At 51.2% G+C, this 13,072-nt stretch overlaps 4 protein-coding genes across 4 annotated transcripts; 2 read left to right on the top strand and 2 right to left on the bottom strand.

Annotated features, from left to right (window-relative positions):
• Positions 1-1,254: 1,254 nt before the first annotated feature.
• Positions 1,255-2,070, top strand: MAA_03435 (uncharacterized protein; the record flags this gene model as incomplete). The annotated part of the gene is made up of 1 exon (XM_007821433.2): positions 1,255-2,070. One exon carries the CDS (start codon positions 1,255-1,257, stop codon positions 2,068-2,070), a length of 816 nt encoding a protein of 271 aa, XP_007819624.2.
• A 1,597-nt stretch (positions 2,071-3,667) lies between these two features.
• On the top strand, positions 3,668-4,781 carry MAA_03436 (ebdp2; the record flags this gene model as incomplete). The annotated part of the gene is made up of 4 exons (XM_007821434.2): positions 3,668-3,909; positions 4,080-4,191; positions 4,330-4,564; positions 4,699-4,781. The coding sequence occupies 4 exons, from the start codon at positions 3,668-3,670 to the stop codon at positions 4,779-4,781; spliced, it is 672 nt and encodes a 223-aa protein (XP_007819625.2).
• Positions 4,782-6,202: 1,421 nt separating this feature from the next.
• On the bottom strand, positions 6,203-7,321 carry MAA_03437 (uncharacterized protein; the record flags this gene model as incomplete). The annotated part of the gene is made up of 2 exons (XM_007821435.1): positions 6,203-7,164; positions 7,273-7,321. The coding sequence occupies 2 exons, from the start codon at positions 7,319-7,321 to the stop codon at positions 6,203-6,205; spliced, it is 1,011 nt and encodes a 336-aa protein (XP_007819626.1).
• Positions 7,322-9,763: 2,442 nt separating this feature from the next.
• MAA_03438 (WD40 repeat-like-containing domain protein) lies at positions 9,764-12,505 on the bottom strand (the record flags this gene model as incomplete). The annotated part of the gene is made up of 2 exons (XM_007821436.2): positions 9,764-12,073; positions 12,155-12,505. The coding sequence occupies 2 exons, from the start codon at positions 12,503-12,505 to the stop codon at positions 9,764-9,766; spliced, it is 2,661 nt and encodes an 886-aa protein (XP_007819627.2).
• Positions 12,506-13,072: the final 567 nt, after the last annotated feature.

Below are 13,072 nucleotides of genomic sequence, written 5' to 3'. Positions count from 1 at the left end.
GCCAAAGCTTGCCAATTGGATCAATCCTGGTGGGAGTCTCAAGCGAATTCGGAACCCTCAAGCCATCTTCTCATTATTGCATCCCAGACAACTTACCTCTTACTATTAATGAACACCAGAAAACCCAGTTTCAAAATCTCCGGTTGAATAGCCGAAATTTGTGCCCCTTTTCGTGGACAGAAGGGTTTTTCTTTTTTTACACCTGGACAAGGAATTACTACATGGCACCACTCTCTTTTTTAGTACTACTACTACTATTGTTTCCCGTGACACACAATCAAGCACAGGGGTTGATGATCAGATCATTTGGGAGCACGGGCGCGTGGCCTCCCTGCCACCAACAAGAGGACAAGGTGGAGAGTGACGACGGGATGAATGAGCTGTTACACCATTGCCGATCTGACACGAGGCCAACTTGGTAGTACATATCTGGGTAATCATGTACCAGCACGGAGTACTCCTTAGTTCTCTCCCAAAGAAAACGCCAGGTTGCGCTGCTCCATGCGAATGTGATTTGACCCAGTTTATGACCAAAACCTGCCCTTTGTCTCAGTCCATACTTCTGCTACGTACTCACATTGTCATGTTGCCAAGTTTGTTGGTTATATATTGATATGTGGAGTAGACAAATTAGCAAGCCTCTACACCGTACGCCGTAGACTCGTCAACCGCCCATTGTTTCTCACCAACTGCCGCCAGTCAGGCATCTGTCTTGTAACCGATCATGGATCCTCAGAAGCGAAAATGCGATTGTGGAAATATGGCCCGTACCAAGCGTGCTTCGGCCAGCTTGCTGTAGGTCGTTGGTCAAGTCCGAGCTGGTAATTGTGATCATGGTCCTGGCCGTAGAACATCAGAAACAAGCAAATTACGCATTAGAATGCCCGCCTATATATCTGACCTGGTCATGATGTTCGGTCTCGGTTTCGACTGTTCAGTGTCTATCTGCTCACTAGCTCTTCCAGCCTCATCCATTCGCTGAACAACAGTTGCATCCCGCAGCGTCCATTTTCCTCGTGAATATCTCAAAATGAAGTTCATTGAAGTTCTTTCGTTATGTGCAGCTGCGGCTGCTGCACCACTCGCTGTAAGTCGCGCGGTAGTCTCATGCAGGTGACTCTGTCCCTCTACATGGCTAACGTCCACAAACACAGGATGTCGATGGTAAAGCCTCAGCTAATCCATCTGTTGCCACACCCTCTATGAGCGCTGTTCCCAGCAGCCCTATTCCGCAAGAGCTGCTAGTGAAGGCAGATGTCATTGCCAAAGCCAAGAAGATCATATCAAAGACTCATAACTCTGGGCAACACGACGGGCTATGAAGGCGTTTCGGCATCCCACAGCAAGAGTGCATGGGCTGGCGTTGACGCCGAAATCAAAGCCATCATCAACATCCTGGACAAGATTGGAGAAAACGGCAAACAGAATGACGAGTTGCTCAAGGATGAGCAACATCACATCTCCGTCGTTGTTGCCAAACTGAACGAGAAGCTTGACGTTGAGCCACAGCCTAAACCTCTTCAGGCCTGGGATAAACATGCCAACGCCACCTTGACACCTCAAGTCAGCAGCGTCGAGGTTGAGATCAAGAGTATTCTGTCTAAGCTCCAGAAGACCAAAGTCCAGGGCGAAGCTGTGATTGTTCATCAGGTCAACCTGCTCGTGCGGCTGCTGAGTCTGTTGCCTGCAAAGGTGGAGGCTGAGATCAAGGCTGGTGCTATCCGCAACCGTGGTGTGCATATCGACGTTGAAGTTCATGAGCTCACACTGAGGCTTGCCAAACTTCTCACAATCAAGGCTGGCATCAACACTTGGAATCTCAAGAGCGCCAACGCAAGTGCCAATGTCAATGCCGAGATTCATAGCGTTCTTGTGAAAGTGCTTGGTCTCTTGAGAGTAAAGGCTAATGGTGATGCCAAGGCTGGTGTCTCGCACAACCAAACCATCAGTGGGGATGTGAGCTCAGAGGACAGCAAGATTCAGCTTCTTGAGGGTCTGCTGAAGGTCCTTGCCGAAGCTGATGTCGATGGCAAGGCCAAGACCGACGCCGATGTCAAGACCAATGCTTAGGCTGTTCTGGTCTGAAATGGCGGGATCGACCTTTATGATAGCAGCTATGAAAATGACATCCGTGGCATATATCTTGAAGGGTGAATCAAAGGAGCAAAGGCATCTGCCAGTTCATACACCATTTGGCTGCATTGTGAGATGGCGAGACTGATATATTTTTAAATCGCCCTAATCGTGTAGGATTGTGCTTACAGGTATTTTGGCGTACATATAATGTCAGTTTTGGGCATCTACGAACCTCTTGTCAAAGTTGATACATGGACCATCCTTGCAACGCTCGGCTGAGTGACACTCAATTGAAGACACAGGTTGGAACTGAAGAAAGTGTTGTAGTTAGCCAGTGTTATTGGAAGTTTAGTCAATCAACAGACCTTGTGAGTTCATGGTTGCATATTACCCACGGTCACATCCAAAGTATGGCGACGGCTGTTCGCGTTAGCTCTCGTTCCGGAATGTTTCTTCTTCCCAAAGTCGTATTTGGCGCATTGAGTCGCCATTTGGGCAATGGATAATTGAGTATATATACCTCCTCCACGCAACACTTGCAGTTGAGGGGATATGCTATTTAAATTATCCAGACAAGAGCGTTTGGTGGTGCATATTCTGACTGTGGTTCTGCCCTTTGGTTCTGACTGCGCAGAGCCAAGGACTGTTAACGTGTCGGAGGGCTTCTCAACAACCTCTATCCTTGGTCAATGGTGACAAATTCGTCGCCAATAGTTCTCATCGACACCGAATTGCCATTCTTGACTGGTTGCTGACTCTTCCATAGTGTAGCTTGGCAAGTCAAGTGGCCCGAAGTCCATGACGATCGATGGCGGCCGAGGAGGCTGTTTCGACATGGCCCTGCAATGCTGGACAGGCATTTTTAACAAGACGCTTGTGGTGGGCGTGGATTCAAGTTCAGACACCAGAGGGGAAAAGGTTTTTGCAGATGCTCTGCTCGGCGGTAGGCAAAAGGTGCATTAAAAGGCCCAAGTTCTCTGTCGCGTGCTCCAAGCGGAAACGTCACTGGCGCCTTCTGGGGGTTGCGGTTGCCTTTGATCTTCTTCAGCTTTGGCTTCGCTGTAGGGACCCTAAGTGGTAGGCACTACTTTCTGGTTTTCCCATGGCTGCAAATAACATGATACTATAGTCTGTGACAGAATATGTTTACTCATTAATAAGTATGCATAAATGTACTTTAATATTTTATAGTGTAAAGCGCGATAGCCTAGTACCTGATTTAGTCTAATAGTCTAAGTATTTTGCGACTCCCACTGTATTTCGTACTGCCTAGTGCCTACAGGTACCTCAGTACGGAGTACTCATCCGATTAATACTAGCCCTGTTTTGCCAGATAACCCTAACCCCAAGCCGTTTTGGTTCAAAGTCTCTGGTGCAGCAAAAGTGGATCTATCATGTTCTCTGCTCCACTAAACATTCATGTAATTTGATTGATCCTCCATCATTCTCGGGTGAGCCTCATCAGCAGCTCCCAACGCATCACATCACATGTTATGATATTGATCACTTTGCAAGCTTCCCCCCTCTTCTTCTTCTTACTGTTGTACCCAATTCCATCGTTTTTGCACTTCGTGTACACCCAAATCACATTATGGACGCTACTGCTCCCTCACACCCATACTACCCCCGGACGGCCTCCATACCGACCTATGTCGCCAATGAATCGTCCGTGCTGCGACTCCTCATGACCTTTGGTCTCATGGTGGGCGTGGTGATAGGCCTGGCCTATTGGCAGACGATTCAGAGTCCATTACGCCTGCGTCCGATTGACCGCTTCGCCGTCATGTGGTTTGCCTTGTGTTGGTACTTCCCCAGCCGTGATGCCGTGTCGGTGTGCGTGCCAGCGTGTTGAGGAAACAAAGCTAACACCTGGCTTTCATAGGTGGATTCCTACATGTTGGATTTGAAGGTTGGTCGAAATGAGGCTGTCATGGAAGAAAAAGGGTCTTTGTCATTGTGTGCTAATGGCCAGTTTCAGGCTACTATGTGTACAACCGCACCAGCATCCCTGAGTTGCAGACTGTGTTTGGACAGCTGTGGAAGGAGTATACGCTCTCAGACTCTCGATACTTGACGTCTGATGTGTTTACCGTTTGTGTTGAGACCATTACCGCTGTAAGTTTCCAATCTGGCCGTCTCACTGCTTAACCCACATCGCCACTACTCCGTGCTTCCAAACAAGACACAATTCTTGCCCAATCGCAATCACCGTGAAATCCTCACCATCATATTTTGCTTACTCGTGTGCATTAGTTGGCATGGGGCCCTCTCAGCTGGCTCACCTACTTCGCCATCCTGACCAACTCGCCTTACCGCCACATCAACCAAGTCATCGTATGCACGGCACACCTGTACGGCGTTGCCCTATACTACGGCACCAACTTGGGCGATTTTCGCACCACAGGGGTTTCGTATAGTCGGCCTGAGGCGCAATACTATTGGGTATATTATATTTGCCTTAATGCGCCTTGGGCCGTGGTACCATTCGGTATGTTGTTTCATTCAGATGGCTTATGTCACAGCAAACATGCACATAGCCCTCATGCAACCCCGGCGTGTTTTGGAGAAGGGAGATAAAGGAGAAGAAAAAGAAGTGACATGCGACTAATGGCGTGCCTCTAGTTTTCCTCTATGACAGCTATAAGCAGACGGCCAGGGCTTTCCGCGCTCTGCAGGCGCCGGAAGCCGAGCGCAAGGCGCAATAAAGCACGGCTCAGCTTGTTGGACGTGGTTCTTTCAGGCGTTGTGTCGTTCCATGTATATTTGTGATACAATGTCATCTCTCCTTTTTTTTTCAGACTCATGTATCATGGAGATTGCGAGCATGCGGGCCCCCTTCCTAGGCATGGGCCTGAACTAGGGTTATCGGCCAGAATTTGGGCTGTTGAGGGGCAAATATCGAGTAGCCATGGCTGCCCAACAGCAAATGCTGCAACATCAATCAAGCATCAGACCATTTATTCCACGATGGTCCCATCGCCACCAGCCAGGTTACAACGACGACAATACAAGGCAAAAAAGAAGCAAAGTAGCCAACACGGCAACACATGCTGTCCTCCCTGCTCCCGCTGCAAAACCGCCTCACTGGCTCTGTCCCACCTCTCACACAAACACGCCTGCCAATGCCGTCAATAGCGACAACCGAATGTCTCGAGCGGCGTTGCTCACCCAGTCTATCGTGAAATACAACAATTGAACAAGTCTTGGATACACTTGCATGGCCCTTTATGAAGTTGAAAGAAGTAAAAGAAAAGAAGTTCAACGAAGCTCCAAAACAAACCCGCGTGCAACTCGAGACCATTTCGCATTGCTAAGAGAAGCAAAGAGGGCGTGTTGTGGTGTGTTGCCATGTGCCGGCCCCACGAATCCACCATAACTGGCGAGGCCCCGGCTTGTACTCCGTATCGTGCATATAAATATGCAAGCCACCCTATATAGAGGTGAGGCCTTGTAGTAGTATTGGTATTCTTTATGTCACAAAACAAAAGTAAAGTCACGCCGCTACTGCTTTGACGGCGCGGTGCCTTGGAAGCGGCAGAAAGTGGCAAGTGGTCGTGTGTTGAGAGACATGCGTGCTGTGCATGTACCCGAGGTGCAGGTTCCAGCGTTTTCCCTTGAAAAACGTGCAGCATGTGATTTGTTGAGAAATTTGCATCTTGGCCCGATGTTTCAAGCCTTTTTTTTTTTGCTCTGGGTTCCATGGCATCGTGAAGGGGGGGCATGTGGTGTTGCCAAGGGAGGTTTTGGCGAACCAGGACGAATAGAAGCCATTTTGTTTGCTGAGCAACAACACTTTGTCTGTATTTATTTTCTATCTAGGAGGACTCCGCAGCGTCAAAACTAGCGAATAAGGAAGGATGCAAAGGGAGACAGTAGAAAAAGAAAGAAGAAAAACTATCAATCTATCTTTTAGGTAGTAGCAAGCCAACCACGTGAAATGTTCCTTCCCATGGACCAAGTCTGCAAAACTTGGTGCCAGAGTCGGCATGAATTTTTCCGGTTTGTGTACAGACTCAAACTCTCCATTACACACTGACGAGAAAACGCATAAAGACGCTCTCACACACACACACATACACCACTCGAATCAAGCAGGCTAGTCTGGGCTAAATGTCGTCCCTCCCCGTCAACTGGCACCGTCGTGCACCGAAAGCACAATCTTCAGACCCTTGGGTGCCGGACCCAATGGCAACGCCGACAAATCGAAATGCCTGCCGCCAAGGACATACTTCTCCCCATTGACCGTGACGCTCTCAATCTCGCGGCGCATCTGTCGAATCTGCAGCTTGGAAGGCAGAACGGCAGGGGCCCTGGAGAATTCATGGAACCGGTCGAGAAGGATCTCGCAGGCGCGCGTGACGATGACGACATAGTCCAGGCTACACCTATCCAGAACCATGAGCTCGCCGTAGGCCTTGGATTTGAGCGTCAGGATCACAGGGTACGTGGCACCGCCTAGGTACGAAAGCGGCGGCGGCACCATGGATGCAGGCTGGAATGCTCGAGCCGCAAGTGGCGGCGGCGGAGGAGGAGGAAGAGGACCATGCATCGCCATGTTGCATCGATTGGGCCAGCCCGGAGGGGGCACCGGGACAGTAGGTGTCACAAGATTCATCACGGGAACAGAGCTTGCGCTGGCGGCGAAGCGCTCTGGCGATGCCGTCGTCGAGCCCGTCGAGGTGGGCGGCGTGAGAACCGGACCCGTGGACTGGGAAGAGACGATGCTGCTCCGCGTTGACCTCGTCGAGGCGTCAGAGACGTTGCCCTCGTCGTCGCTATCCGAGGACGAATCCAGGTAGTCTTCATAGTTTGGGAAGGCTTTCCCCCGCCGGCTCTTGGCCTTCTTCCCGGGGCCCTCGGCGGCCTGGAACCCATTGGCCTTGACGTAGCGCTGCACGGCGCGAGCAGATTCGTTGTGCATCTTTGTAAACACCTCCTGCACCGTGTTTCCCTCGGCGGAGAGCACACAGATCTGGCCTCGGGCGTTGTTTTGCACCAGGTAGCCTGCCCAGGGAGGCGAGTGCTCGGCATCCAAAGCCGTGATGATGTGTATTTTGGCATCACGGCCGAGATACATGCGGCAGTTGCCTGTATAAAGTGTAAGCTAAAGAAGAATTCGAGACTGATTTCTTTCCCCGGACCAGTACTCAAATCCCGCCCAGTTTTGACCGTCTGAAGAACAAGTCAGGTACGCACTCTTGATCTGATCCTGGTAGCTTATACCAATTGTGCTTCCGGGAGCCATTGTGCCAGCAGACGAATCTTCAACCGAAAGAGAAGCAAAACAAGATGATGGCACCCGAACCATGAAGCATAAAGAGGTCAAGAAAAGGAGAGATTCTCCAAAAAAGAAATGTGAAGGGAGAGACGGGGACAAGGACGGGGCTCAGATATCAAATCAAAATGCATCAATGGACCAAGCAAGACACGCGGCGTCCAACAGGCTTAGGCCCAATATAAGACGACTTTGTGCATAAGTTTGCATGGCCACGTTCCCCCTTCTCCAACACGAGATCCTTCCTGGCCTTATTTATACCTCGACGTTTCTCCCGCAGCAACCCGGACGCCCGAGCACATAATGACGAGGGAGGGGGGGAGGAAGAGGCAATCCTGTCCTTGTTCAGACTTGACCTCCAATCTCTTCTCTTTTTTTTCCTTTGCCGTCGATTCTGTGTCACCACTTGTACCCTTGAAATGCTGAGACGGGTCCTACCTGCGCACCCCATGCCATGGATTCCCTTGGGACAGACACGAATTCGACATCGCGTCTTGTCTTGGTGTCATTGCTGGCCTGTATTATACCAGTGATGGAGGACAGAAGAGGTCCAATAACCAAACAAGGCAACCAATCGGGCCCCGGACATTAAAGGAACAGGCATGCCAGAGATGTCACCCCCTTCCGGGGGGGCGGGCACTGACACGGGGTCCGGAGGTCGACGAGGATCTTGGAAGTTGGGGGCGTGTGTGGTGGGCACGTTGGCCATTCTTCGGAACGGCTTGGACCATCCGGCTTATGGAGGTGCCATGATGGCAGATATGTACACCCGTTTCTGGCGAGGGCTATTTCCAAGTCTGGTTGTGTATGTGGCCACGGTCCAGCTCTGTGTTGTTGCGCCCAACAGACACATTCTGCCCTGCAGTGGGAAAAACTATATTTAAAAACAAGCGCCAACAGGGAAAAAAAAAACAAAAGGACACAGTACAGCATCATGAGCACCAAAAAGCCGCCATATTGGGGGGCTCAGGCCGGTCGTCGCCCCGGCTCACCGCAAGTATACACAAAACCATGCATGTTTGTGCCCAGCATCCCCCTCCCATGATCAACACCAACAATCAATACGGGGTACGAGAGTAATCGTAATGCGCAATGCCTTTTCCCACCGTTCATACCGAGCCAAAAAGTAAGCATCCTCTCTCTCTCTTTTCGACCCCAATTGCCACCGGCATTATTTCCGCTCGTTCCATCCCATCCGCCGAGTCCCGCCCCGACATCTGTCTCACGATCAACACCAGTTGACATCTATAACCCGTCCTTCACAAGGCGAGACACCTGGTAACTGCAGCCTTGACACATACTCCGTACTCCATACAATACAAGTGAATCAGGCGGCAATGCCCTTCAACCCAGCGCAGCCCGGGGCCCGGGGCCAACAAGACAACGCAGCGTCTTTTCCACGTCAAGACGGGGTACGAAAATTCGTCCTGCAACGTCGAAAAACTTCCCGTTGGCCTCGCATGCAGAATCCTGGACTACATATGTACACATGGCTTGCTGGCCCGCCCGTGCAAGGATCGCCGCCCAGAGAACACCGCCCGCCAGCTCAGGCAAGTAGAATCAAATATGTACACAAATAACATGAAAACTAGCCACACCGTCCCCCCCTTCTCTCACGGTGTACGGAGTACCGCAGATCAAAGTTCCGCTGAGCAAATGTCTTGGATCGATGGCAAACAAGAGCATCAAAACGTGGGCAGGCCGCTCCTTGTTTACCCCAATCAATAGCTGTGCTGGCATTTTGGAAAAAAAAAAGGGGGCAAAGGCGAGGGTTTGTAAAACAGGGCTGTAGACAACCGATTGGCTCACCAGCGCTTGTGTGCATAACCTTGACAGCCTCATCTTTATTTATGTGTTTCCTTTTCCCCTTGTTCATCAGAGTCGAGACGGGGGCCATGTGGCCTCTACTCCGTACCATTATTAATTTGTAAAATATGCCGACGCATCATCGGCCAGGCAAAGGGTAGTTTTTCATGGGCAGATCGTCTGCTGGTCGTGAGGGAAGACGGTTGGATGTGTTCCTTTGCATAAAGGGTGGCCGTGCTTTGGTGGCGAATCGTGGCCTTGCATAGGTCATCAATGGGGAAACCTTTCTTGATGCAGCCCGGACCTTTCTTTTGCCTGACCTTCTGACCCCCGAGGGGGGCCAAATGGATGACTCGGATGTATGTAGAACTGCAAGCTGCGCCGTCTTGGATCCAGCTTCAAACCGCGACGTATGCACGTGTAGCTGTCGCTGCGTCGTTGCCAGTGTCAAGTTTCACCGATTTCTTCATGACCATCCATGTGCTTCATGCCGTCGTCTTCATGCACACCACAAGGGCTCCTGGGTCATGCATGACAGTTTAGACGTGTCCAACATGTTTCTGTCATATACTACAAAAAAAAAAAAAAAACATCAAAAATCTAATCCTACATGGTCGTCTGGAGTCGTTGTAGACGCATAGTCACCGCCTCAACCAACGCCGACTCTCTTGCTAGTAAGCCCTGAACCTGCTGCAGTTTTGACCGCCGAATGTCTTGAGGAATTCTGACGTCCCCCGTCGCCGCAACTTCGACTTCTCCCGACTTCTTTAGACTTTCCACCTCCGCAACGAGCTCTGTTTGCAGCGTCCTCACCTCCTCCAAACGTTTCCACAGCTGCTTCGACTGCTGAGCAGCGCTGTCTCCTTGTCCACTGCTTGGTCCCAAAACACTGGCCTCTAGACTCCTCACCTCGTCCACAAACGCGCGCTCCTTGGTGCTTAGGTCCCGCGTCGTAGCCTTCCCGACAATCTTCCGCAGATTATCTACACGCTTGGTGAGCTGCTCCTGCCGATCTCTCGCCTCGGCTATCCGCCGATCGTACATGGCGTTCTCAGCCTCGCCCTCTCCATCTCCATCTGCCCCGTTGATGCTATCAATCTTGCCCTTGACTTCGTTTGCCTTTCTCACTTGCTGGTGTAGTTCTGATTGGAGCAACTCGCATCGCCTAAAAACTTCTGCCGCCGCTACCCCGAGTTTGTACGTCTCATCGCTTAGCACTTTGTGCGCATCCGTGAAGATCTGCAGCGTGAGCGGGCTGAGCCTCACTTCCTGGTTGACGATTGTCTTGTGACGCGATGTTCGTAGCCGCTCCAACAACGTCGGTAGAGCGGATCCCTCGTCGAATACATGGGGCGGGTTGTAGACTGGTCGTGGTTCGTAAAAGTCCAGCGGCGCCATGCTAACCTCCCGCTCCCGCACAGGGCTCTCTTGCTTGATTGGCGCGAGATCAACGTCTTGGGTTTCAAATGTCAGGGCCACAGGCTCGTAGGGCGTCGCCGAAAGAAGAAAGTAGCCCAGATCAGGATCTCTGATCGCAACGCATGCTGCAAGAGGCACGGCCACGTCGGCACTTGGTTGCGCGTAGATCCTATCCCTAGTGGATTGCGAGTTGACCAATAGCCCGATTCTGAAGTCGGTACCAGCCTTGTGGTCCGCCAAAAGCTCGCCCTCGAGGCGGAAAACCCACGATGTAAGCGACACAAATGTAATGCCTGCGTGATGCGTAACAAAGAAACTGTACCTAGACATGGCGTCGTTGCTGAATACCGGCCATGAGTCCTCGCTTATCTCAATAGGGCTCATCGTATCAATGGCTTGGAAAGCAAGGAGTGAGGGAGGGCTGCTCGGTGTCGGTAAACGCCCAAGTTTTGCTTTGTTCCTGGGCGGGAGCCACTGTGCCTGGATACCTTCGAGATCCAAGTACACCCTAACCTGACCACTTGCAGAGAGTAGACAAACAACGGGTAGCGAGAGGCCCTCCTGGTCGCCATCATCCAGGTCGAGGTCTTCATCTTCTCCCAACATGAGCTCATCAGTGTCAGTCTTTTTCCCAATCACCAAAATGTCAGTAATGGTAGTATCCAAGTCATCGCCAGTCTCGGGGTCAGATTCAAGCCAGAAGGGTCCTTGTAGTCGAGGAACAACGCCTGGCTGAGTTGGTCTTGTAAAGACCTCGACAATAGGCTCTCCCGGCAGACTTTCAAGGACCTGAGGTTCCTGCGCATCCAGTTCACCCATCCACTGCAGCTGTTGCTGAGCGAGCAGTTTCTCGTTCTCGTCAACTGCAGGATCGTCTTCAATACTGGCGACGGTTGTGACAATAGAAACAGACAGAGATGGAATCAATGTCGGCGGGGGAGCCCATCTCTGGGGGAGCAATGGACAAAGAGCATAGACATCCCCTTCTCGCATGGCTACCCAAAGAGTCATGGGATTCCAGCCTCCTGAACCCTTGGTTGCAAAGCTTGCCGCGGATACCTCCATCTCAAATGAATCTGGCGAGAAGGCCTTGTTTGTTGTCGAACTTGACGCGGAAAAGTCCTGATCCAGAGTAGTACCATCCACAAGCTTCTTGAGATCTACCGAAGTCGTCGGCGAGTCAAACGACCAGCGGTCCTGAGTTGATAACTCCCAAATTCGAACAATCGCATCCGCCGTGACGGTGACAACACAAGAGCCATTAACTCCTAAAGGATGCCACAGAACTGACATGATGGGAGCTCGTGAAGTGACATGTGTGGTCGGGCCGAGGGTGTAAATCTTGGGTCGTAAAGGAGAGGTATCCTCGCTCGTCAAATGCGACGAGTCGGGTATGGCGCAAATATGAACTGTATGTGTCGTTAGAATGGCCAAGTAATTTGAGTTTGGCGATATGATTAATTGTCGGATTTCATCAGCTACTGGAGTTTTAATGATCTTTTGACGGATTAGCAACTTTAGCAACACGGAGTCTGTTAAAAGATTCGGTGTCGTAGGGGCCAAGCGGTGACGACATACCCTCAACCCAGGCGCAGCATCCATCTCTCCGTCGTCAATTGACTGTATGGAATCTTCTCTTTTGATGCGAGCTCCGGCAGAGCGAGTTCCCGTTCTCCCTCTTGGCTGTCTAGTTGACCATTCATCCTTAAGGTAGGCCAAATCAGCCCATCGAATTTCCTTGCCTACAGCAACAAAGACCTCAGTCCCCCGACGAGCAATCGTTCTCCTAGGACCGAGGGTCGACCTGGTCTTGGAGGGTGGCGACAGAGCCCGCGATCGGATCGCCTCAGCGGAAGGCTCAAATAGCTGGCGGCCCGGCGCATTGTTGTTGGACAGCCATGCCGACGAGTACGACTTGACCTTGGGCATCGTAGGTCGTGAAGGCGGCCCTCTGTAAAACAAAGCAGCACAGGGGCTTCGAGACTCAGCGGGAACGATGAATCAAGGCGGAGCTGCAGCTTCGGTTGCCTCTTCAGCAGGCGCCGCTGCGGTTAAGCTCGGGTTTTGGGCAAGCAAAAAGTCAAATCTTGGTAAAGGGAGAGCTCCGATTGAGGACACAAAAAAAGTTGACGCTGAACAAGGGAAGTACTAGTAACTTGATAAGTGGCCGAGAAAAGCGCGAAATGGTTAGCGCGCGTTTGCTGGCGGGTCTGTCGCAGGTCTCCACTTTGAATTCAAGGCCAAAACCTGGCGACGGCGGGCCATGCGGCAGCCGAACAGGCAGCAACAAACTCATATATAACATGCATATTTGCTGGATAAATAAATAAATATTAAAGATATTTTTCTTCAAATTCTTAAATTCCGTTGACCACTAGAGACCTTTGTAGCGTGAAAGCTGATGCCGCAACCCGGGCCCATGCCAGCATTGAACTGAACGATAGCCAGCTTTCACAGAGCCTCAAGGGGGTCAAGGTCGAGGCTGCCTTCTCCATT

The sequence above is a fragment of the Metarhizium robertsii genome, assembly GCF_000187425.2.
Source record: "Metarhizium robertsii ARSEF 23 chromosome Unknown MAA_Scf_3, whole genome shotgun sequence".
Lineage (NCBI taxonomy): Eukaryota > Fungi > Ascomycota > Sordariomycetes > Hypocreales > Clavicipitaceae > Metarhizium > Metarhizium robertsii.
Note: the sequence above shows the minus strand (reverse complement) of the source record. Positions and strands in the feature narration are given on the sequence as shown.